Consider the following 23138-nt stretch of genomic DNA (forward strand, 5'->3'; position numbering starts at 1 on the left):
GGTGCTTGGTTGGATTGCTGAATATTGAATTAAACTGATACTTGAAAATACTTTGGCAGAGAATGATGAAGACGTTTAAGTGTGGAATGGGTATGAGGAGGTTATATGCTTGAAATCTGAAACCCAATTGAAGGTGTTCAGGTGTGAAAATTTTGCAAATATGCTGCTGGAGCTGGAGTAAAAAAGATGTACAGTATAGGCGTGGAGTTGGAGTCAAAAAGATGTACAGTATAGGCGTGGAGTTGGAGGAGCGTGTTGTGCATTTATTTCTTTCCCTTATCTTATTCTTCTTAGACTTGTATATTAATGATTGAGAGTAATTGGTTTGATCTATGCCTTGTATCTATATTTATTTTTTTGTATCCAGACTCTTCTCGGTCTCATTCAAAAGTACTCTTCGCAGTTATCCATCTGAAGTATTATCAGCTTTAGTTGTTAGCACCAAAAATGAATAGATTATATTGTATTGCGTTTTTTTTTTTTAAAAAAAATCTAACTACCGGATTTTGTTAATATCGCGTGTTTATGAAACTACTCGATATCTGCTTCCTTGCTTAGCTTAAATTAAATCCGTAGATTTAATTCTTTATAAGTCGGAATAAATTCACGACTCAAGAAATAATAATAATAATAACCCTGCTTCAATTAGAATATAATCCAGTGTCATAAGCTGAATTTAAATCATAAATAATTACTGGGCTTAATTTACTGAAAGATGAAATAATAATTATTATATTACTGGATTTAAATATAATAAAAGAGCGGGCTACTACATTTCCTTTCTTGCTTGAAGATTTGAAGAAATTCTTCAAATATAAGTTTTTATTTATTATGAGTTTAAATCCGTCTGATCATGATTATATATTTGATGCTTATTATTTTTTTTTTTTAAGTCTAAACAAAAACTCTCCATTTAAGCTTCAAAAAAACATGAAAGGAAAAAATGTAAGCTCAAAAACCCCTCACTGAGATACGCCCAATCATTTTGTGAAGTTTTCAAATTCAGTGTAGTCGCTATCGGAGATCATTGTCTTGTACCATCCCTTGCTAGCGCTCTTGATTGCTGCTGCTTCCTCCTTTGTGATTGGTTTCCTTTTCTTGTCAAGTTTCTCCTGCTTGGCCTTAACTCTCTGCGCCTCAGCCAGAAGCGCCATTCTCTTGGCAGCCTTGGCGTACGGGTTGAGCTTCAACATTACATTTAGATTCTTCAGCGGATTCTTCTTCAATTGAGCTCTATTCAATTCCTTCTTGATCGGCCTCACCACAGATTGCAATTCATCAGAGTTGATAATCCTAGCAAGATCAGCATTCACCATCTTAGCCCTGGGAAGCACATACCCACTCTTCTTCTCCGAAGGCTTGTCGAAAGTGCCATAAACCTCATCAAGCTTCTCGAAAGCAGATTTGGTCCAACCAATAAACCTCCCGAGATGGCCACCGGGAGCAAGCTTCAGCAGATTGAGGCGCGAAACATGCGCGATGTCTACGCCAGGGATATTGCGGAAGGCCTTCACCAGCTTCGATCCTTCATTTCCGTAGACAATCAGCGGTCCTTTCCTCGAAATGTAGCGGCGATTGCGCATTTTCCCCTTTCCGGCGCTGATACCTTGGCTATCCTTCGCCTTCTCGGCATCGGCCAATGCTCCGATTTGCTTGAGGATTTTCAGCGCGGCGCTAGTTTTCTCTACAGCCTCAGCGGAATCGGAAACAACAAGAGGCAATTCAGGAACCTCCTCGATTTTGTGTCCGCGAGCAAGGACCAAAGAAGGTACAGCGGAAGCCGCGATCGCCGAAACGACGGCGTGGCGCTTCTGCGTGACATTGACAGCTCTGTGCCAGCGGCGCCAGATCTTCGTCGGAGCGAACATTCGTCCGCCGCGACACATGTTGCCGAAGGCTCCCTGCCCGGCGCGGTGGGTACCACCGCCGGGTACACGGGGGATACGGGAGACTGCACGGCCGGTACCCCAGGACTCGGCAGAGGTCTGGTGGCCGGCGCGTTTGGAGACGGCGTAAGGCTGCCGGGCGTTGTTGGAGATCTGGCCGTCCACGAACGTGACGATGTCGGGGCGGATAGCGGCTTTCATTACGTCAGGAAGAGGCAGGCAGTTGGCTGCGGCTCCTCCGTCGGTGGCCATATCGTTCTCCAGGGACTGCACGGTGACGAGGGGGCGGGCGGCGGCGGCGGCCATTTTCCCGGGGGCTGGATACGGGAAAACAACTAAGAATAAAATTGATGCTTATTATTTGATGCTTATTATGATTATGTAATATTGAATAAAATTGGTGCTTTAAAAAATTAAAAGAAAAAATTAAATGGATTAATAGACTTATTATGCACATTGCAAAATGTCTTGCAAGTCCAAGAATAAATGAATATGTTAAAAATGAAATTTATATTCCTCAACTAATACTTGTCAAACAAAGTTTTCAAACTTTTGAAAAACAAGGTTCTTACTTATCCGCTGCATAATTATATTTATATAACATAAAATATTTAATCTATACCATGCATAGTGTTATCAGAGCCACGTATAGTGGTAGTAGTAAGTTATTATTTGATATTATTATTATTATTATTATTATTATTATTATTATTATTATTATTATTATTATTATTATTATTATTATTATTATTATTATTGAATATCGAAAAAAATAGTCTTAACTTACCTCAATATGAGAAACACACTAATTTTAGAAGATATACAAGAATAGAGAAAATATTGAAGAAATATGTAATTTTTTTGGCTTAAGAGTAAAAGTTTTTAATTGAATGAAATGAATACACGAATATTCGTATTTTGAAGTCACCTATTATTATAGAACCGCGCGGGTCTATTACTATCTAAAATATCTATAATTGTATCATGACGAGTGAGATGTTTAAAATTTTAAATATTTGATAAATTCGAGAAATTGTTGTGTTTTGAGATACATCTTTTGACTATGACTTTTGTTTTTTTGTGTCACATGCTTCAATCCAATTAACAAGTGCAGCATGATCTTGTATAGGAAGCTCTAAATATCACGTGGGAGCAAACAAACAAAGTTATTGCTGTATATAATATTTTATTTTTTACTTTAACTCCCCTTGATGTATTTTCTGGTCAAATTATAAGGTCATGTTATAAACCAGAAAATTTACAAATTATATGTATTTTGCGGCAATAACCCCTTTATATAATATTTTCTTTTTGATTTTATGCGTTCTGAATATTTTAATGTTGCTCCAAACGGATTTTTTTTTCGTTCATTGCAATTCATGGTAATCATCTGACATAAATTTCAAGGATGCATGCTAGTTGTCCTTGGTTTTCCTTCACTTTCGGCACAAATAACGGCAAAATAAGTTTCACAAAATTATCATTTATTTGATAGTGCCAGAGGTCTGCAATTGATTCCCTTGTAATATGGGCATGGGTCTGCATGATATGAAAGTTGCATGCAAGTTTGACCACCTTTTCTTGTCTTTCGACAGATATATCGGCAAGCACAAAAATAAAGTTGTATATGGCATTGCCGTATTTCAATGTGTCTGCTATGATTTGAAGGGTGCTAGAACTTGACAGTATAAAAAAGTTGCATGCCAGTTGGAACACCTTTTTTTGCCATTCGGCAGATATGTCGGCAAGCAAAAAATTAAAGTGCATTACTTGTTGGCAGAACTTTCAAATTTGCAATTGTGGCATGTTTTTTTGACTACTATTATTTTATACTAAGTTCCATACTAAATTATGTGTTTTTGAAAAATTGCCTATAAATATATAAATTGCCGAGTTCCATTTTTGGTAACACACCACAATTGTACAATCTTGTACTTCCAGAGTATCCATGGATTCACCACCACCCCTACAACCAATAAGCCAAGATGTCGTGTTCTATACCCCTCCGTGGGTTAGGCAAGTCGAGACGAATATCTTGGCCGACATTAACTATGAAAAGGACCGTGGAGTTTGGGTTTACGGCGACGACGCCGGCAACCTTCGGTGCCTCGAACGTATTGCCCTTACCATGGAACAAACTCAACAAGTGTACATCTCTTTGGATGAATATGTGCGTAAGGTTAAGGAGTGGGAGAGTCGTTACAATAGCTTCTCAACCCTGCTGGAGATTTACGGGGCGCAGCATGATAGGTTTAACAACACTGTTTCTGCTTGTGACAGTACGTGGCGCCGGATACAAGTCGTAAGCTCATCTCAACGACAACTTTATTCATTAGTTGTAGATATAGTAATGTTTAACTTAATAGATATACTCATTTTTCAGCAAAGCCCACACCTTATGTGCTACTACACCGAGGGGGAAGCTGATTGGCTATTCATCAAGAGCATATTTACTCCACCGCCGCCCGAGTCGACGTCGGAATCGTATGGATCCTATAACTCTGGAGATGACTCTCCGGGTTATACTGGCACTCCTGTACGTCCGACTATAGAATAGGCGGATGGAGTATGTTGGACGATACTTACGTACGGTCTTTTTGTATGCTTGTTGCATGGTTGTTGGTGGTTGATCAAGATTGTGTGTTGTTTGTTTTTAAATTCTAAGAAATTTGTTGTGGGATTTGGAATCCCACAATACCTGTAATGTTTGCGTAATCTCACCCTCGTTCGTATGTTCATGTAAGTTTTGTACTTATCCTTTTTATCATCTAGTGAATTGAGGTTGCGTAATTGGATTTGCCGAAATTTATGTTTATTTACCGAAATAGGATTATTCAAATTGCCGACATTGTAACTGCCGAAATATACAATACTGCCGAAGTAAAGTATGGGCAATTATTATTGTCGTGTATAACAATAATTGGCAACGTAGTAATTTGAGATTATGAAACAAATAAATAAATGAATGCATACAACACATCTCTCTCGCGCCTCTCTCAACTGCTCATCTCCCCTTCGACTGCTCGAACCTCACCGCCGCTGGAGCTCGCCGGAGCAAGCGGCGACAGGCTCCAGCTCCCTTCTCTCTTCTCCCTTCTCGGCGACTGCAACACAAAAGCTGCCGCCGACCGTGACTCGGATTCCCTCCCTCAGATCTCCGGCGACGACAACAGCGATGAGCTGCTGCGGCGCCTGAACCTCTAGGCCAAACCTTCCCCGACACCCTTCCCTGTTCACAGATCGCCCGACGACAGCCGAAGAAGTGGACTGCCGCCGCGCCTCCCTCTGTTAAACCCAGTCACCGCACCAACCCCTGTTCTCTCTCCTCCTTGGCGACGACGGAACGCCGTCGACTCCCTTTCTCTCTCTGAATCAGTCCGGCGACAGCAGCCAAGCCACCATCGCCGACAGCAGCAGCAGATGAGGAGGGTTGCTACCGGCGCCCTCTATCTCCGTCCGAGTCGTCTCCCTCCTTGGAAACGGCGAGATCGCCGCTCCCTCCCTCTCGGACTCCCTTCTCTCTCAGCACACAGAACACGCCCACACATAGACGCCCCCCTTGCGCCGTCTCCTCCCTTGGCAGCGGCGGAGTCGCCGCCGCCTCCCTCGATCCCTTTCAGACCCGACACACGACAACGACTCCCACCCGACAACATCAACGGCTCAAGCACAAACAAGTTCAAGACTCCGACTTTTCTCTTTTCTATACATTCACCGAATATGTAAAATCTTTTGACACTTTGATATAAACACATGCGTATATACACAGAATATGTATGCATATATATAATATGAATGTCATTTTTCAAAAGTTTGAATGTGTTGCTGTGTATATATCGAATTTGTACATGATTTGGACAAGTTTGAAGCTTGACGCACGATGTATGAACAGAGGTAAGCAGAGAATAGCAGGTGATTACCTTGTGAGAAATTTCAGTGAATATTTGATCCTACTTGCTTGTTGGAAAGGAGAATGGGCTAGACGGATGTTCTTGGCTGAACTTGAGCTCCTTGAAGGAGTATATGTTGAGATTGGTGACTTGTGATTTATTGAGAAGAGTGGGAACATGACTTCAGTATTAACTTAAATTTTGCAGGAGGTGTGTTGGGGAATTTGATTGACTCCAGCATGGGTTGGTGAATAGGGCAGCTGCGATTGGGTGAATAAGGGGGCAGCTGTGATTGGGTGAATAAGGGGCAGCTGTGATTGGGTAAATAGGGTGGCATGATGGGATGCTTGTTTTTAGCTGACTTTTGGGCTAAAAGCATGGCTTAAGGCTGACTTTGGGGCTGAAAATGGGGCATTTGATTGCCTCTGCCAAGCATGGCATAAAGCCTGAATTTTGGGCTGCTTGAATAGGTGTAGGGCGGCTGATGGGAGGTATGAGTGTAAGTGAGTTGAGTGAGGATTGATAATTAAAATCCCTCAGGACTGAATTATTGGAACTGTAATAATTCCTCAGGGTTTGCTAATTAAAAGCTCGTGAAAATGCTTGAATGCTAAATTAAATAAATATGCAATGCATATAAACTTAATAACTAAATTTACAAATGCTTTTGTAAATCATTTTTGTTGGAATTAAAATAAATTCTTTTTCTCAATCCGACGTGAATCATCTTAAATCTAAGTTTAAAATTATTCTAAACTTAATATAAATGGGCGGGGTGTTACAATTTCCTTTTTGCTTGAAGTGTTGTAATCATTTCCTGTCACGACCGACCTTAACTAAGGATAGCTAATCCGGGAAATCGTGACTAGGGAAGGGATTTAAGAAGCGGGGTTAGAAAGGGCACATTTGACTCATTTACAACTCGATTATAGACATTTATATCTAGCATTAATTCTTGAAATAAAATTTAAGACATTGAAAGATTGACGCATATAGTTAAAAAGGATACTCGATGAACCCGAGTAAGCGTTAAATATTTCTTGAAGAGAAATTGACATAATTATAGACTTGACTAAAACATAATCAGTGTTTGCAGCGGAAGGCAAGACTGAGATACATGTATGCAGACACATATCCTTTCTGAGCCTATTCTAAGTTCGACAAAAGCTCCACTCAGCAACACTTCTTCGTTCATCACAGCTCAACCTTCACATTCATAAACATATGCAGGGCTAAGTACAAAAGTACTTAGTGGCAGTTGCCCAAAAACTAAATTATAAGCTTAACATTTTATCATCAAACCATAGCATCATATAAGTGACATGAATCTTCTTTCAAGTTCTTTATCATTTTCAAATTCATAAATAGCGTAAGTGCATTCCTCATTATCAAAAATCATATCAATAGGCATCGTGTCGTGAGGAAGGCCTTCCTCAACGAACACAGGCATCGCGCCGTGAGGGAGGCCTCCCTCACCGGACACGGCATCGTACTGTTGAGGGAGGCCTCCCCCAACAGACGCTAGCATCGTACCGTTGAGGGAGGCCTCCCTAAACGGACGTTTGACCGGCCAACCCTCTCATTGACTCACGGTCGCGTTGCATATATAAATATATATATCCTGGCAAGATAGCTATCCGCTCAGGAATCGATCTTGTTAGCATTAAATAAGCATTAGATAATAAGCATAAAGCATTAAAACGTAACTCACATAGGCGTTAAATAATAAGCGTAAAGCATTAAAGCGTAACAAAGCGTGAACCACGTAGGCGCGTAACAAAGCGTAACTCACTTAAGCGTAAATCTCTTAAAAACATAACAAAGCATAAATAATAAATTATAAAATTTAAGCCGTAATTAAGCGTAAATAGCATAGTGTAAATTATTAAAGCGTGACAAGCGTAGATAATAAAGAAAAATAAAGTTTAACTCATTTAAGCATAATAAAGCATAACTCATTTCAAAATCTAATTTTGCATTTTAAAGCATGAAAGTTGCATAGTTCTTAAATAGTATTTTTATTTTACGCGTAAGAAATGCCCACCTGGTAGTAGAGACTCACGACTAAGCCTTAAACTCTTGTGCTTGACCTTTAATACGAGAAAATAAACAAGATTTTAATTCGAGGGAAATTCTCAAATAAATGCGAATGCATAAAATAACTATGCATGACTCTTATTCCGTTAATTATTATTCTGAGATAATAAACCGAGAAATTTCTGATAATAATCCAACTATAGGATTAAAGCTCGTTTTATGAAATCGGATAGTTAATCTTAATAATCTACTCATCTTGAATTAGTCTAACTTACTTATTTAAAAAAAATAATCACTAATTAAATATAACTAGGATTAATAGTGGGGCCTAAATTAATAAGTCTCATTGGGTTTAACTAAATAAATTTCATTGGACTTAATCAATTAAATTGTAGGAGCCCAAATAATATAAATTCGAGACCCATTATTATTAAATAATAGGAGTCCAAATAATAATTAATGTGGACTGGAAAGAATTAATCTTAGTCCAATAGACAATTTAATCGGCTCAAATGACGAATTAACAGCTGGGCTGAACTAAACAAATCTGAAACAGGCCCAATAGAATTAAATAAATTTCAGCCCAAGAACATTAAATAAATTCGGCCCAGATAAAAATAAAAAGATGGCCCAATGAATTAATCTCCGGCCCAACAAATAAAATGAACTAGGCCCAATTGAGAAAGGCCCACTCCTCTCTTCCACAAGCATCTCTCACGCCTCTCTATCTCTCTTTTCTCTCTACCGACATTTTCCTCTTTCTCTCCCACTATCGGTTCTCTCTCTCTTTTTCTCTATCTTTATTAAAGTATAACATGTTCTCTCTCTCTCTAATTATCGAGACTCCCCTTTTTATAAAGCAGAACCCATTATCTCTCTTAATATCAATACTGCATCTCTCTCCTTCTCACAACAGCGCTCGGCTCTCTCTCTCAATCAAGAAAGGAATCGCTGCTCACATCTCTCTCTCTCTCGCTCGATCCAGTCGACATCCGGCGCCGATCGGTCTTCTTCTCCGGCCATTCAGTTGCCGCCGTGTTCTGCAAATCCGGCGAGCACCGTCGACTGGGAGCCATCGCCGCCGTCTGGAGCGGCTGCTGCTTCTCCCGTTGCCGCCGACTGCTGTTGTTCGCCGGAGTCGCGGCCTTCTCTATCCGCCGCCCTCTCTCTCTCTCGCTACATCGGACGGCAGACGCTCATAGGAGGCCGTCGCCGCTGCTGCTCTGTTCTGGGCCGCGATCAGCGTCGCTTGGCCTTCGGCCGCGCCACCGTCGCCAACTGGAGCCTCGGCAGCCGCTGCTGTCGTTCTCGGGCTCCGATGAGGCCGTAAGAAGTTGCCGTCGTTATTGCCGTTGTTGCGGCTCGACTGTGCAGGGCAGCGTTCGATGCCTTTCTAAAAGCTAAGTTATATTTTGCCTTGATTCTTAATCAGCGATATGGTATAAATGCCTATGGACCTTTTTGCGTAAGAAAAACAGAACTTAATACTTTATGTGTATGCGTATGCTATGTCTGTATTTGTTTTATGAGTTCTGGTGTTCTTTTCTCTATTCGTTGGTGAAGTTTAAAGATGCTACAGAGTGCCATGTAACTAAATAATCAAGCTCATTAACTACTGCATTTCTAATATATAAAGCATGCTCTACTGGGATGTGATATATGTATATGAAGAGAGTGAACTGAGATAGCATGAAATACCTTGAATGGTGCTTGGTTGGATTGCTGAATATTGAATTAAACTGATACTTGAAAATACTTTGGCAGAGAATGATGAAGACGTTTAAGTGTGGAATGGGTATGAGGAGGTTATATGCTTGAAATCTGAAACCCAATTGAAGGTGTTCAGGTGTGAAAATTTTGCAAATATGCTGCTGGAGCTGGAGTAAAAAAGATGTACAGTATAGGCGTGGAGTTGGAGTCAAAAAGATGTACAGTATAGGCGTGGAGTTGGAGGAGCGTGTTGTGCATTTATTTCTTTCCCTTATCTTATTCTTCTTAGACTTGTATATTAATGATTGAGAGTAATTGGTTTGATCTATGCCTTGTATCTATATTTATTTTTTTGTATCCAGACTCTTCTCGGTCTCATTCAAAAGTACTCTTCGCAGTTATCCATCTGAAGTATTATCAGCTTTAGTTGTTAGCACCAAAAATGAATAGATTATATTGTATTACGTTTTTTTTTAAAAAAAAAATCTAACTACCGGATTTTGTTAATATCGCGTGTTTATGAAACTACTCGATATCTGCTTCCTTGCTTAGCTTAAATTAAATCCGTAGATTTAATTCTTTATAAGTCGGAATAAATTCACGACTCAAGAAATAATAATAATAATAACCCTGCTTCAATTAGAATATAATCCAGTGTCATAAGCTGAATTTAAATCATAAATAATTACTGGGCTTAATTTACTGAAAGATGAAATAATAATTATTATATTACTGGATTTAAATATAATAAAAGAGCGGGCTACTACATTTCCTTTCTTGCTTGAAGATTTGAAGAAATTCTTCAAATATAAGTTTTTATTTATTATGAGTTTAAATCCGTCTGATCATGATTATATATTTGATGCTTATTTTATTTTTTTTTTTTAAGTCTTAACAAAAACTCTCCATTTAAGCTTCAAAAAAACATGAAAGGAAAAAATGTAAGCTCAAAAACCCCTCACTGAGATACGCCCAACCATTTTGTGAAGTTTTCAAATTCAGTGTAGTCGCTATCGGAGATCATTGTCTTGTACCATCCCTTGCTAGCGCTCTTGATTGCTGCTTCTTCCTCCTTCGTGATTGGTTTCCTTTTCTTGTCAAGTTTCTCCTGCTTGGCCTTAACTCTCTGCGCCTCAGCCAGAAGCGCCATTCTCTTGGCAGCCTTGGCGTACGGGTTGAGCTTCAACATTACATTTAGATTCTTCAGCGGATTCTTCTTCAATTGAGCTCTATTCAATTCCTTCTTGATCGGCCTCACCACAGATTGCAATTCATCAGAGTTGATAATCCTAGCAAGATCAGCATTCACCATCTTAGCCCTGGGAAGCACATACCCACTCTTCTTCTCTGAAGGCTTGTCGAAAGTGCCATAAACCTCATCAAGCTTCTCGAAAGCAGATTTGGTCCAACCAATAAACCTCCCGAGATGGCCACCGGGAGCAAGCTTCAGCAGATTGAGGCGCGAAACATGCGCGATGTCTACGCCAGGGATATTGCGGAAGGCCTTCACCAGCTTCGATCCTTCATTTCCGTAGACAATCAGCGGTCCTTTCCTCGAAATGTAGCGGCGATTGCGCATTTTCCCCTTTCCGGCGCGGATACCTTGGCTATCCTTCGCCTTCTCGGCATCGGCCAATGCTCCGATTTGCTTGAGGATTTTCAGCGCGGCGCTAGTTTTCTCTACAGCCTCAGCGGAATCGGAAACAACAAGAGGCAATTCAGGAACCTCCTCGATTTTGTGTCCGCGAGCAAGGACCAAAGAAGGTACAGCGGAAGCCGCGATCGCCGAAACGACGGCGTGGCGCTTCTGCGTGACATTGACAGCTCTGTGCCAGCGGCGCCAGATCTTCGTCGGAGCGAACATTCGTCCGCCGCGACACATGTTGCCGAAGGCTCCCTGCCCGGCGCGGTGGGTACCACCGCCGGGTACACGGGGGATACGGGAGACTGCACGGCCGGTACCCAGGACTCGGCAGAGGTCTGGTGGCCGGCGTGTTTGGAGACGGCGTAAGGCTGCCGGGCGTTGTTGGAGATCTGGCCGTCCACGAACGTGACGATGTCGGGGCGGATAGCGGCTTTCATTACGTCAGGAAGAGGCAGGCAGTTGGCTGCGGCTCCTCCGTCGGTGGCCATATCGTTCTCCAGGGACTGCACGGTGACGAGGGGGCGGGCGGCGGCGGCGGCCATTTTCCCGGGGGCTGGATACGGGAAAACAACTAAGAATAAAATTGATGCTTATTATTTGATGCTTATTATGATTATGTAATATTGAATAAAATTGGTGCTTTAAAAAATTAAAAGAAAAAATTAAATGGATTAATAGACTTATTATGCACATTGCAAAATGTCTTGCAAGTCCAAGAATAAATGAATATGTTAAAAATGAAATTTATATTCCTCAACTAATACTTGTCAAACAAAGTTTTCAAACTTTTGAAAAACAAGGTTCTTACTTATCCGCTGCATAATTATATTTATATAACATAAAATATTTAATCTATACCACGCATAGTGTTATCAGAGCCACGTATAGTGGTAGTAGTAAGTTATTATTTGATATTATTATTATTATTATTATTATTATTATTATTATTATTATTATTATTATTATTGAATATCGAAAAAAATAGTCTTAACTTACCTCAATATGAGAAACACACTAATTTTAGAAGATATACAAGAATATAGAAAATATTGAAGAAATATGTAATTTTTTTGGCTTAAGAGTAAAAGTTTTTAATTGAATGAAATGAATACACGAATATTCGCATTTTGAAGTCACCTATTATTATAGAACCGCGCGGGTCTATTACTATCTAAAATATCTATAATTGTATCATGACGAGTGAGATGTTTAAAATTTTAAATATTTGATAAATTCGAGAAATTGTTGTGTTTTGAGATACATCTTTTGACTATGACTTTTGTTTTTTTGTGTCACATGCTTCAATCCAATTAACAAGTGCAGCATGATCTTGTATAGGAAGCTCTAAATATCACGTGGGAGCAAACAAACAAAGTTATTGCTGTATATAATATTTTATTTTTTACTTTAACTCCCCTTGATGTATTTTCTGGTCAAATTATAAGGTCATGTTATAAACCAGAAAATTTACAAATTATATGTATTTTGCGGCAATAACCCCTTTATATAATATTTTCTTTTTGATTTTATGCGTTCTGAATATTTTAATGTTGCTCCAAACGGATTTTTTTTTCGTTCATTGCAATTCATGGTAATCATCTGACATAAATTTCAAGGATGCATGCTAGTTGTCCTTGGTTTTCATTCACTTTCGGCACAAATAACGGCAAAATAAGTTTCACAAAATTATCATTTATTTGATAGTGCCAGAGGTCTGCAATTGATTCCCTTGTAATATGGGCATGGGTCTGCATGATATGAAAGTTGCATGCAAGTTTGACCACCTTTTCTTGTCTTTCGACAGATATATCGGCAAGCACAAAAATAAAGCTGTATATGGCATTGCCGTATTTCAATGTGTCTGCTATGATTTGAAGGGTGCTAGAACTTGACAGTATAAAAAAGTTGCATGCCAGTTGGAACACCTTTTTTTGCCATTCGGCAGATATGTCGGCAAGCAAAAAATTAAAGTGCATTACTTGTTGGCAGAACTTTCAAATTTGCAATTGTGGCATGTTTTTTTGACTACTATTATTTTATACTAAGTTCCATACTAAATTATGTGTTTTTGAAAAATTGCCTATAAATATATAAATTGCCGAGTTCCATTTTTGGTAACACACCACAATTGTACAATCTTGTACTTCCAGAGTATCCATGGATTCACCACCACCCCTACAACCAATAAGCCAAGATGTCGTTACAATAGCTTCTCAACCCTGCTGCATGCTAGTCGTTACAATAGCTTCTCAATTCCCCTATCAAGCCAAAGATATATTACGTATGAGCAACCAACGAGCAAGACTCTCACCATCGAGTCACTGCTACCAAGGGAGAATGGGAAAACTCCGGCACAATCTGGATATACACCACCTCAAGATGTGGTGGAGGAAAGAAAATAGAATGAAGGACACAATAGAAACTTCGAGAATGGAAAAAAAAAGGGGGACTTTAGAATAAGATTTAAGATCCAACCCAGCCTCAGAGCCAACAACCTCACGCTAGAAGGGTGATTGTTTTGGCTAAAGTGTCAAAAGCTCCATCAAGAGGAATGTTCTAAGAAATCAAATATTTGTTTTAAACCGTAGAGAACTTGAGCACTATGTCTCATTAGCCCCAAAGTTGAATTATTACCTAAGTTATGACTTAGAACTCATTGGGGTTGTGCATGTGTTGAAAATTTGGAGACACTATCTCTACGGAGTTAAGTGTGAGGTCCTTGTAGATGACAAAAATTTGAAGTGCTTTTTCGAGCAAAGAGATTTGAATGTAAGACAACAGAGACGACTCGAATTAGTGAAGAATTATGATGGTACCATCAATTGGAAATTAATATAAGATGTTTCACCACTAAATATGAAGTACTTATTGGTGATTGCCTTATTCGGTTTAGTAATTGTTCACCATCCGGAGACAATATCAAGTTGTGCAGTTGCATCAATAGTTAAGTGTGAATTGCGAGAAAGGATTATGAAAGCACGAAATGAAAATGGATATTGGTGAGAAAATGTGTCTCGCCTCAAGAATAAGAAAAACGAAAGGATTCACGAAAGTCATGAATAATGCACTAATGGTTGGTGAAGGATAGTGGATGTATTCACTAAGTATTACGTCTTGCAGTAAGAAAGTATGTGATTAACAAAGATGAGATAGTCCAAGCTCAGGGCTTAAGTTATGAAGAGAAAACTAGATTGCAAGGTTCAAATTTTACGGAACAATGATATTGTTCTCGTCATGTAGTGGAACCATCACATGATGGAAAAGGCCACATAAGAAGCAAATGAAACAAATGACTAGTATATCTCGAACAAGATTACCCAGATATGCAATTTCGAGGACGAAATTTTTATAAGGAGGGAGGGATGTAACGCCCCGCTTTTCCCTAGCTAAATTTAGAGTAAATTTTGAACTTAGAAGTATGAGACGATTCACGCTGGTGAATAAAAACAAGTTTATTTTAATTCCAACAAAAATGATTTACAAAAACTTTGTAAAATTTAATCTTTTAAATTCTTTTGCATTGCATATTTATTTAAATTGAGTATTTGAGTGTTTTTAATTAGCAAACCCTGAAAGATTTTTACAGATACAATTCTTTTATGAGATAGTTTTAATTGTCAAATCATCACTCACCTCACTTAGACTCCCATCAAGAGCCATGCTTCTACATTTAGCTTTTTCAACTTTTAGCCATACTTGGCAGCCAACAACTCCCCTAATTTTAGCCCTCAAACATCTCTGCATAGTTGAAGGAAACCCATCCCTTGCACTTTCACTAGCAACTCAAATATCCTTCAAATTACTCTCTCGTTCCAGCCTATCCATGGAGTTTCAAGTATACAACAAGATACCATCATTCAAAGAACTCTTCCTCAACACACCATTATCACAAGGTTTCCTCTTCTTCTTCTTCTTTAAACTACATGACTTGTTTTTACAATATTGAATGAGACACGTCCATTACTTTCACACACAAATCATAGCTAGCCAACAAAGAATCACAGCCATACATACCTTCACTGAAATTCATCTAAAACAACTTTTATACGAAAATACATATTTATTCATAATCTGTGCATATACTTATAAATGAAAGCATGATTCATTGAAAAGGAAAAGAAAAGATCTTTATGAAAGAAGAGTCTTGAAGCTTTAACTTTTCGAACTTGTTGTGTCGAGGCTTGATTGGTGTGTATGTGTGTCCTGTTGAGTATGTGCGGTATGTGTGTGAGTCGGTGAAGTGGCGGCTTCCGCTGCTGATCGCCGAAAACAGAGGGATGAGATTAGAGGGAGACGGACTGGGCTGGGGTTGCAGAGGGCTGGGCTGGAGGTCAGGCGCGGCGGTCGGCGGCGGCCCTCGCTGCTGTCGCCAGGAATCGGAGCAAGGAAGTGTGAAGTCGGTGGTGTTGAGCTAGGGCTCCGACGACGGCTTTGTTGCTGTCAATCGGAGCGAGAGAGGGGTGGGTCTTCGGATCTGAGAACGAGGGAGGCGGCGGCGCCTCGCCGTCGCCAAGGAGGAAGGTGGTGGCGGTCGGAGTTCAGTGAGGCGAGCAGAGGGAGCCGGGCGGAGTTCTGAGGGAGGCGGCAGCGGCGGTGTGGTATCGCCGGCGGTCGCTGCTGCAGCGTGTATGTGTGTGTGTCAGCGTGCGTGGAGTGAGAGAGAGAGATCAGAGGGAGCTGGTGGCGGCGGCTTATCACCGCTGCTCCTCCGGCGAGCGTTTGCGGCGGCGGAATTTCCGAGGGAGAGAGGGCGCCGCTCCACTTGAGCGTGGGTCTGTGTGAGAGTTTGTGTGTGCTTCTGAGTGAGAGGGAAAGGAAGAAAAGGGTTTGAGGTTGGGCCTATGATGGGCCGATTTTTAATTAAATTGGCTGGGTTCTTGATTTAATTTAGTTGGGCCTTTATTTTATTTAAGGATTTTGGGGTGCACTTTTGATTTAAAGGATTTAGCTCTTAATTATGTTATTTGATTTGGCTGCATGTTATTTAATTAAGAAAATGTCTTTAATTAATTTAGTAATTAGACTTTGTAATTGGTTTAATTAATTCATTATTATTTTAATTATGATTGCATAATAATAATATAATTATTGTGTGCATATATTAAGTGATTACTTATTATATGCTAAGCATGACATGGATTTGCATAAGTATTTTTGCAAATAAAAGTACCTATGGTTTAAATTGGTTTTCATTAAATCCAATTATTAAAGAAAAATCGAGTAAAGATATTGTTGGTGTCTTTGACTCAAGAACTTTCGTTTTCAATTATTTATTTATTAAATTTTGAAAACCCGGCTAAGTGAATCATAGAAAGATTAGCACACTCACTAAGAATTAAGATTAGTTTCATGAGACCTATTAAGGATAGAATTTCTTGTAGGCTTTGTGGACCAAGGGGGATTAGCACTGCTTTCCCAAGATGAGTTTATGTGATTATGATCTTCAGGCTTTGCCTAACCAGGTGGGCTTACTTTCCAAATGTATAAAGTATGATTGAGTTATTAAGCTCTAAATGTTTCAATGAAATGCAAACTGTTTATCCAATAAAATGTTTATGTGCACTCTGCTCTGTTTAAGGCTCGCAATTCATGGATCGATCGAGGTTCTCTTATGGCCTAACACGTTATTTGAGAATTGTGTACACTTGTTAGTTGTTTCGGTGGGTTGATCTCCATCGGGCACTAATTCATGTAAGAGGCGTTATAAGGGTGCTCGACGGGATGTGTTCCGGAGCATGGATCATGTAAGGCCTGCCTGGGTAGCGTCCCGAGGTCAATTCAACTTGTCTGAGTTACGTCCTCAGGGCAAGTGCAATGGGAGAAATGGATCCGTCGGTGGCTAAAAGGTCCGGGATCACAGCGAGTAACAGAAAGGGAGTGTGACATGTGCGCACAAATGAAAGAAATTATTTTAACATGCTTAGAAGTTCTTTCAATTTAAAACCTTCTAAGTCATGTCAATTATGATTGGATAAACTGTCTTTATTAAAATATGAAATGTTTCATAAAATGCATGCCCACTAAGTACATTAGTACTTAGCCCAAAAATACTTTCAAATGTTTTCAGGTTGGCTGGCTGGTGCTGACAGGACGGAGCTGAGGCTAGGGCTAAATTCCTATTTTAGACTTCCGCTGTAGCAAGTACTCATATCCGTCTTTTGTTTTCCCAACTTAAGATCTTCATGTTAAATTTCAAATGATATACCTGACCGAGCTTAGACTCTTCACTACTAAATTTATGCTAATGAATGTCGGTTGTCAGAAGCATGAAACAAAACTTGTGATCCAAAGGGGCCTAGCCCGACTCGTTATCTTATTATTCGGGTTTTAACAAGGTTGTTCCTTGTTTATTTCTATGAATTAGTTGCACCTCGACTACATTTATTCATTCAAGAATTGGGGTGTGACAGAATGGTATCAGAGCATAAGTTTTCTTTCATGTCTCTGATAACCATAAGCTTTTTGATGTCGAGTCTAGAATAGTATCTCTAGACTTCTAAGAATGTCAGTAGCCCTTAGCTCGCCGTCACACTGCCGCAACTAAGGTACGATAATAGTTTCAAAAATATACATATATGTATTTCAGATGTTATGAAAGTTTCAAGAAAATGTGCGCCTTATGTTTACAATGCTATGTGAATGTTTTTTGTCGTGTTTGGGACTACCCGAACCCATAACGACTCAATGAATGTATTTCGTGTTTGGGACAACCCGAGCCCTTAACGAATCAATGTATGTATGTATGTATGTATGGTCGAGTTAGATTCCTTGAATCTTTCCGGCATAAGCAAAGTTTTTCATGAAAGGGACATTTAATGTCCATATGACTCAAAATTTCAAAGAAAGCAAATATATGTATGTATGTATGTATGAATGAATGATGAGAAAGCTTTATGTTATCATTTTAGGTTCACTGCCTATATGATTTGAATGATGAGTTCTTTTACAAACCGTTTGAGAACCACCCAATAATGCCTTACGAATGTTAGTCGTGATAGCACCGCTAGAACGACATAGAATGGACCTATATGATACCAAAGATTTATGATTGAAGTACTTAGAAGTAAGTTCTTTAAGTTAGAAGTTGACTTAGAGCTTTATAAGAGATAAGAAGTTGACATGATTAGGGGCGAAGCTCCCATTTGACTGAGTGATTCGTTGTGCTGGGTCTGGCCAGCCCACATAACTAAGATCTCGGTGATTGTCAATTAGAATGTTGATCTTGAGTAGAGCGTCATCCCAATGTATAGACTCACACTATGTAGTTGTCACAATAAGATATTCTTTTATCACGATAAGCACAGTAATGACTAGAATGACTTAGTTTGCTGCCAGTTCTCGAAGTACTAGAAGGTGATATTCTCACAGTTAGAAAGATACACTGAGCAACAACCTGTCTTTTAACCATCCATTGGTAGAATCAAAGCGACTTCTGAAATCCCGAGCGGAGAATCAGAGCAGATAGTGAGTATGATGAAGCTTCCAACCAGCTGTCAATACGTGCTCCAAATATGGTGGACACTTATGAGAAACGCGTGGAGGAGTTCGCAAACAAATGACGTCATGAGATATTCAATTCCCCTATCAAGCCAAAGATATATTACGTATGAGCAACCAACGAGCAAGACTCTCACCATCGAGTCACTGCTACCAAGGGAGAATGGGAAAACTCCGGCACAATCTGGATATACACCACCTCAAGATGTGGTGGAGGAAAGAAAATAGAATGAAGGACACAATAGAAACTTCGAGAATGGAAAAAAAAAAAAAAGGGGACTTTAGAATAAGATTTAAGATCCAACCCAGCCTCAGAGCCAACAACCTCACGCTAGAAGGGTGATTGTTTTGGCTAAAGTGTCAAAAGCTCCATCAAGAGGAATGTTCTAAGAAATCAAATATTTGTTTTAAACCGTAGAGAACTTGAGCACTATGTCTCATTAGCCCCAAAGTTGAATTATTACCTAAGTTATGACTTAGAACTCGTTGGGGTTGTGCATGTGTTGAAAATTTGGAGACACTATCTCTACGGAGTTAAGTGTGAGGTCCTTGTAGATGACAAAAATTTGAAGTGCTTTTTCGAGCAAAGAGATTTGAATGTAAGACAACAGAGACGACTCGAATTAGTGAAGAATTATGATGGTACCATCAATTGGAAATTAATATAAGATGTTTCACCACTAAATATGAAGTACTTATTGGTGATTGCCTTATTCGGTTTAGTAATTGTTCACCATCCGGAGACAATATCAAGTTGTGCAGTTGCATCAATAGTTAAGTGTGAATTGCGAGAAAGGATTATGAAAGCACGAAATGAAAATGGATATTGGTGAGAAAATGTGTCTCGCCTCAAGAATAAGAAAAACGAAAGGATTCACGAAAGTCATGAATAATGCACTAATGGTTGGTGAAGGATAGTGGATGTATTCACTAAGTATTACGTCTTGCAGTAAGAAAGTATGTGATTAAGAAAGATGAGATAGTCCAAGCTCAGGGCTTAAGTTATGAAGAGAAAACTAGATTGCAAGGTTCAAATTTTACGGAACAATGATATTGTTCTCGTCATGTAGTGGAACCATCACATGATGGAAAAGGCCACATAAGAAGCACATGAAACAAATGACTAGTATATCTCGAACAAGATTACCCAGATATGCAATTTCGAGGACGAAATTTTTATAAGGAGGGAGGGATGTAACGCCCCGCTTTTCCCTAGCTAAATTTAGAGTAAATTTTGAACTTAGAAGTATGAGACGATTCACGCTGGTGAATAAAAACGAGTTTATTTTAATTCCAACAAAAATGATTTACAAAAACTTTGTAAAATTTAATCTTTTAAATTCTTTTGCATTGCATATTTATTTAAATTGAGTATTTGAGTGTTTTTAATTAGCAAACCCTGAAAGATTTTTACAGATACAATTCTTTTATGAGATAGTTTTAATTGTCAAATCATCACTCACCTCACTTAGACTCCCATCAAGAGCCATGCTTCTACATTTAGCTTTTTCAACTTTTAGCCATACTTGGCAGCCAACAACTCCCCTAATTTTAGCCCTCAAACATCTCTGCATAGTTGAAGGAAACCCATCCCTTGCACTTTCACTAGCAACTCAAATATCCTTCAAATTACTCTCTCGTTCCAGCCTATCCATGGAGTTTCAAGTATACAACAAGATACCATCATTCAAAGAACTCTTCCTCAACACACCATTATCACAAGGTTTCCTCTTCTTCTTCTTTAAACTACATGACTTGTTTTTACAATATTGAATGAGACACGTCCATTACTTTCACACACAAATCATAGCTAGCCAACAAAGAATCACAGCCATACATACCTTCACTGAAATTCATCTAAAACAACTTTTATACGAAAATACATATTTATTCATAATCTGTGCATATACTTATAAATGAAAGCATGATTCATTGAAAAGGAAAAGAAAAGATCTTTATGAAAGAAGAGTCTTGAAGCTTTAACTTTTCGAACTTGCTGTGTCGAGGCTTGATTGGTGTGTATGTGTGTCCTGTTGAGTATGTGCGGTATGTGTGTGAGTCGGTGAAGTGGCGGCTTCCGCTGCTGATCGCCGGAAACAGAGGGATGAGATTAGAGGGAGACGGACTGGGCTGGGCTGGAGGTCAGGCGCGGCGGTCGGCGGCGGCCCTCGCTGCTGTCGCCAGGAATCGGAGCAAGGAAGTGTGAAGTCGGTGGTGTTGAGCTAGGGCTCCGACGACGGCTTTGTTGCTGTCAATCGGAGCGAGAGAGGGGTGGGTCTTCGGATCTGAGAACGAGGGAGGCGGCGGCGCCTCGCCGTCGCCAAGGAGGAAGGTGGTGGCGGTCGGAGTTCAGTGAGGCGAGCAGAGGGAGCCGGGCGGAGTTCTGAGGGAGGCGGCAGCGGCGGTGTGGTATCGCCGGCGGTCGCTGCTGCAGCGTGTATGTGTGTGTGTCAGCGTGCGTGGAGTGAGAGAGAGAGATCAGAGGGAGCTGGTGGCGGCGGCTTATCACCGCTGCTCCTCCGGCGAGCGTTCGCGGCGGCGGAATTTCCGAGGGAGAGAGGGCGCCGCTCCACTTGAGCGTGGGTCTGTGTGAGAGTTTGTGTGTGCTTCTGAGTGAGAGGGAAAGGAAGAAAAGGGTTTGAGGTTGGGCCTATGATGGGCCGATTTTTAATTAAATTGGCTGGGTTCTTGATTTAATTTAGTTGGGCCTTTATTTTATTTAAGGATTTTGGGGTGCAGTTTTGATTTAAAGGATTTAGCTCTTAATTATGTTATTTGATTGGGCTGCATGTTATTTAATTAAGAAAATGTCTTTAATTAATTTAGTAATTAGACTTTGTAATTGGTTTAATTAATTCATTATTATTTTAATTATGATTGCATAATAATAATATAATTATTGTGTGCATATATTAAGTGATTACTTATTATATGCTAAGCATGACATGGATTTGCATAAGTATTTTTGCAAATAAAAGTACCTATGGTTTAAATTGGTTTTCATTAAATCCAATTATTAAAGAAAAATCGAGTAAAGATATTGTTGGTGTCTTTGACTCAAGAACTTTCGTTTTCAATTATTTATTTATTAAATTTTGAAAACCCGACTAAGTGAATCATAGAAAGATTAGCACACTCACTAAGAATTAAGATTAGTTTCATGAGACCTATTAAGGATAGAATTTCTTGTAGGCTTTGTGGACCAAGGGGGATTAGCACTGCTTTCCCAAGATAAGTTTATGTGATTATGATCTTCAGGCTTTGCCTAACCAGGTGGGCTTACTTTCCAAATGTATAAAGTATGATTGAGTTATTAAGCTCTAAATGTTTCAATGAAATGCAAATTGTTTATTTAATAAAATGCAAACTGTTTATCCAATAAAATGTTTATGTGCACTCTGCTCTGTTTAAGGCTCGCAATTCATGGATCGATCGAGGTTCTCTTATGGCCTAACACGTTATTTGAGAATTGTGTACACTTGTTAGTTGTTTCGGTGGGTTGATCTCCATCGGGCACTAATTCATGTAAGAGGCGTTATAAGGGTGCTCGACGGGATGTGTTCCGGAGCATGGATCATGTAAGGCCTGCCTGGGTAGCGTCCCGAGGTCAATTCAACTTGTCTGAGTTACGTCCTCAGGGCAAGTGCAATGGGAGAAATGGATCCGTCGGTGGCTAAAAGGTCCGGGATCACAGCGAGTAACAGAAAGGGAGTGTGACATGTGCGCACAAATGAAAGAAATTATTTTAACATGCTTAGAAGTTCTTTCAATTTAAAACCTTCTAAGTCATGTCAATTATGATTGGATAAACTGTCTTTATTAAAATATGAAATGTTTCATAAAATGCATGCCCACTAAGTACGTACATTAGTACTTAGCCCAAAAATACTTTCAAATGTTTTCAGGTTGGCTGGCTGGTGCTGACAGGACGGAGCTGAGGCTAGGGCTAAATTCCTATTTTAGACTTCCGCTGTAGCAAGTACTCATATCCGTCTTTTGTTTTCCCAACTTAAGATCTTCATGTTAAATTTCAAATGATATACCTGACCGAGCTTAGACTCTTCACTACTAAATTTATGCTAATGAATGTCGGTTGTCAGAAGCATGAAACAAAACTTGTGATCCAAAGGGGCCTAGCCCGACTCGTTATCTTATTATTCGGGTTTTAACAAGGTTGTTCCTTGTTTATTTCTATGAATTAGTTGCACCTCGACTACATTTATTCATTCAAGAATTGGGGTGTGACAATAGAACTCTTCTGGGTATGTTATATCATCTTCCAAATCCATAATAACAGGTGGTTGTTTCTCTTTGTTCGGCGTAGTAATCACTATACGAACTCCAGTCAGTTTAAACACTTCATCCAAGCTGTCTCTAAAGAATTTTGATCATTTCTCCTTTATTGATGCACTGTTTGCAACAATGCCCAAATGAGCTATACGATCAGCTATAAACTTAGCATCCTCCCTAAGT

The 23138-nt window shown here is 39.6% G+C and overlaps 1 protein-coding gene, 1 long non-coding RNA gene and 1 pseudogene across 2 annotated transcripts; 1 reads left to right on the forward strand and 2 right to left on the reverse strand.

Moving 5' to 3' along the window:
- Positions 1 to 895: 895 nt before the first annotated feature.
- On the reverse strand, positions 896 to 2224 carry LOC131016368 (60S ribosomal protein L4-1-like). The gene has a single exon (XM_057945058.1). It carries the CDS (start codon positions 2190 to 2192, stop codon positions 981 to 983), a length of 1212 nt encoding a protein of 403 aa, XP_057801041.1. The 5' UTR covers positions 2193 to 2224; the 3' UTR covers positions 896 to 980.
- An 8192-nt stretch (positions 2225 to 10416) lies between these two features.
- LOC131016369 (60S ribosomal protein L4-1-like) lies at positions 10417 to 11742 on the reverse strand (annotated as a pseudogene).
- Positions 11743 to 14904: 3162 nt separating this feature from the next.
- On the forward strand, positions 14905 to 17543 carry LOC131016370 (uncharacterized). Its single transcript, XR_009098933.1, has 3 exons — positions 14905 to 15061; positions 16550 to 16630; positions 17236 to 17543. It is a non-coding gene; the product is annotated as an uncharacterized LOC131016370 (long non-coding RNA).
- Positions 17544 to 23138: the final 5595 nt, after the last annotated feature.

This window comes from Salvia miltiorrhiza, chromosome 3 (genome assembly GCF_028751815.1).
Source record: "Salvia miltiorrhiza cultivar Shanhuang (shh) chromosome 3, IMPLAD_Smil_shh, whole genome shotgun sequence".
NCBI classification, from domain to species: Eukaryota; Viridiplantae; Streptophyta; class Magnoliopsida; order Lamiales; family Lamiaceae; genus Salvia; species Salvia miltiorrhiza.

Bases quoted from the DNA above. Each gene is read 5' to 3' on its own strand.
- LOC131016368 (XM_057945058.1), bottom strand. From the start codon at position 2,192: ATGGCCGCCGCCGCCGCCCGCCCCCTCGTCACCGTGCAGTCCCTGGAG.